This window comes from Cetorhinus maximus, unplaced genomic scaffold (genome assembly GCF_964194155.1).
Source record: "Cetorhinus maximus unplaced genomic scaffold, sCetMax3.hap1.1 HAP1_SCAFFOLD_2281, whole genome shotgun sequence".
NCBI lineage: Eukaryota > Metazoa > Chordata > Chondrichthyes > Lamniformes > Cetorhinidae > Cetorhinus > Cetorhinus maximus.
In genome coordinates this window covers 17,501-20,000 of record NW_027598220.1, presented here as the reverse complement: position 1 = coordinate 20,000, position 2,500 = coordinate 17,501, and the positions used below count along the sequence as shown (strand labels likewise).

The window sequence follows — 2,500 nt, the reverse complement described above, 5'->3', positions numbered from 1 at the left end:
ATCCCCCGATTCCCATCGCTCCGCCATTGGCGGCTGGGCCTTCAGCTGCCTTGGGGAGTGGGGGCCTAAGATTTGGAATTCCCTCCCTAAACCTCTCCGTCTCTCTCTCTCTCTCTCTCCTCCTTTAAGACACTCCTTCGAACCAAACTCTTTGACTGAGTTTTTGGTCGCCTGTCCCTAATATCTCCTTATGTGGCTTGGGGACAAATTTGGTTTCATAATCTCTCCTGTGAAGCCTGTGGGAGGCGTTTTACTCAATTAACCGAGCTGAATAAATTCAAACTCTCGTCACTGTCCCGCTCCTGTATTCCCACAGCCACTGGGACCGCCATTCTTAAGACAGCGCCTTCATTAATTCCTTCCTTGTTTTGCAGTAACCCGGATGGTGATGTGCAGCCGTGGTGTTATGTTTCGGAGAATGAGGAAGGTGTTTACTGGAAGTACTGTAATATTCCAAGCTGCAGCAGTGAGTATCAGCACTGACCCTCCGACAGTGCGGCGCTCCCTCAGCACTGACCCTCCGACAGTGCGGCGCTCCCTCAGCACTGACCCTCCGACAGTGCGGCGCTCCCTCAGCACTGACCCTCCGACAGTGCGGCGCTCCCTCAGCACTGACCCTCCGACAGTGCGGCGCTCCCTCAGTACTGACCCTCCGACAGTGCGGCGCTCCCTCAGCACTGACCCTCCGACAGTGCGGCGCTCCCTCAGCACTGACCCTCCGACAGTGCGGCGCTCCCTCAGCACTGACCCTCCGACAGTGCGGGCGCTCCCTCAGCACTGACCCTCCGACAGTGCGGCGCTCCCTCAGCACCGACCCTCCGACAGTGCGGCGCTCCCTCAGCACCGACCCTCCGACAGTGCGGCGCTCCCTCAGCACCGACCCTCCGACAGTGCGGCGCTCCCTCAGCACCGACCCTCCGACAGTGCGGCGCTCCCTCAGCGCTGACCCTCCGACAGTGCGGCGCTCCCTCAGCGCTGACCCTCCAACAGTGCGGCGCTCCCTCAGCACTGACCCTCCGACAGTGCGGCGCTCCCTCAGCACTGACCCTCCGACAGTGCGGCGCTCCCTCAGCACTGACCCTCCGACAGTGCGGCGCTCCCTCAGCACTGACCCTCCGACAGTGCGGCGCTCCCTCAGCACTGACCCTCCGACAGTGCGGCGCTCCCTCAGCACTGACCCTCCGACAGTGCGGCGCTCCCTCAGCACTGACCCTCCGACAGTGCGGCGCTCCCTCAGCACTGACCCTCCGACAATGCGGCGCTCCCTCTCAGCGCTGACCCTCCGACAGTGCGGCTTTCCCTCAGCACTGACCCTCCAACAGTGCGGCGCTCCCTCAGCACTGACCCTCCGACAGTGCGGCGCTCCCTCAGCGCTGACCCTCCGACAGTGCGGTGCTGCGTGGGACCGCCGCCGGTCGCGGCACAGCCTTTCGGGGTCTAGCGCACGCCCGCCCGCTCGCTCCCACCTCCCGGCACACCCGCCCTTTGGACCCGCCACGGTTGACCCCATACCTCCCAACCTCTCCCGTTTCCCCCCCCCGCCGATCGTTGCGATTCCCCCCCTCCCGAGCTCTCGCCAGCCCTGTCTCTGACCACTCATTCACCCTCTCACCCCCTGACAGTGCCCGGTTACCTTGGCTGCTTCTCGGACTCCGGGAACCCGCCCGCGCTGGGCGGCAGCAGCGGGACTTCCACCAAGCTCACCGTCCAAGTCTGCATCCACTTCTGCCGTAGGAAGAGCTATAAGGTGAGGGGCTTACCGGAGTGATCGGGGTCGGGGAGAGGTGGGGGGCGCTGGGGTCGGCGGGCATGGGTGTTTGCATATCTGTGCGCCCGCGTCTGTGCCTCTGCGCGTATGCCCGCATGTGGGCACCTTAGTCCAGCCTGGGGTGTTCGCTGGCGGCCTGGGGTAACTGAGGCTCCACCTGACGTCCTGTCAAAACATAAGACCATAAGACATAGGAGCAGAAGTTAGGCCATTCGGCCCATCGAGTCTGCTCCGCCATGAGTTTCTCAACCCCATTAGACCATAAGACATAGGAGCAGAAGTTAGGCCATTCGGCCCATCGAGTCTGCTCCGCCATTCAATCGTGGCTGATAAGTTTCTCAACCCCCATTCTCCCGCCTTCTCCCCGTAACCTTTGATCCCCTTACCAATCAAGAACCTATCTATCTCGGTCTTAAATACACTCAATGACCTGGCCTCCCACAGCCTTCTGTGGCAATGAATTCCATAGATTCACCACTCTCTGGCTAAAGAAGTTTCTCCCTCATCTCTGTCCTAAAAGGTCTTCCCTTGACTCTGAGGCTGTGCCCTCGGGTCCTAGTCTCTCCTACTAATGGAAACATCTTCCCCCACGTCCCACTCTATCCAGGCCTTTCAGTATTCTGTAAGTTTCAATCAGATCCCCCCCCTCCTCATCCTTCTAAACTCCATCGAGTGTAGACCCAGAGTCCTCAAACCTTCCTCATATGTTAAGCCTTTCATTCCTGGGATCGT

General features: G+C 60.8%; 1 protein-coding gene across 1 annotated transcript in view; it reads left to right on the top strand.

The window, feature by feature from the left end:
- Nucleotides 1–2,500, top strand: part of LOC144677181 (kremen protein 2-like) — a gene marked incomplete at its 3' end in the record, with an annotated part of 26,406 nt that overhangs the window by 22,830 nt on the left and 1,076 nt on the right. The window contains exons 3-4 of the mRNA XM_078537371.1: nt 375–466; nt 1,623–1,747. Coding sequence (XP_078393497.1) covers nt 375–466; nt 1,623–1,747 — 217 coding nt within the window. The remainder of the gene's footprint in view (nt 1–374; nt 467–1,622; nt 1,748–2,500) is intronic.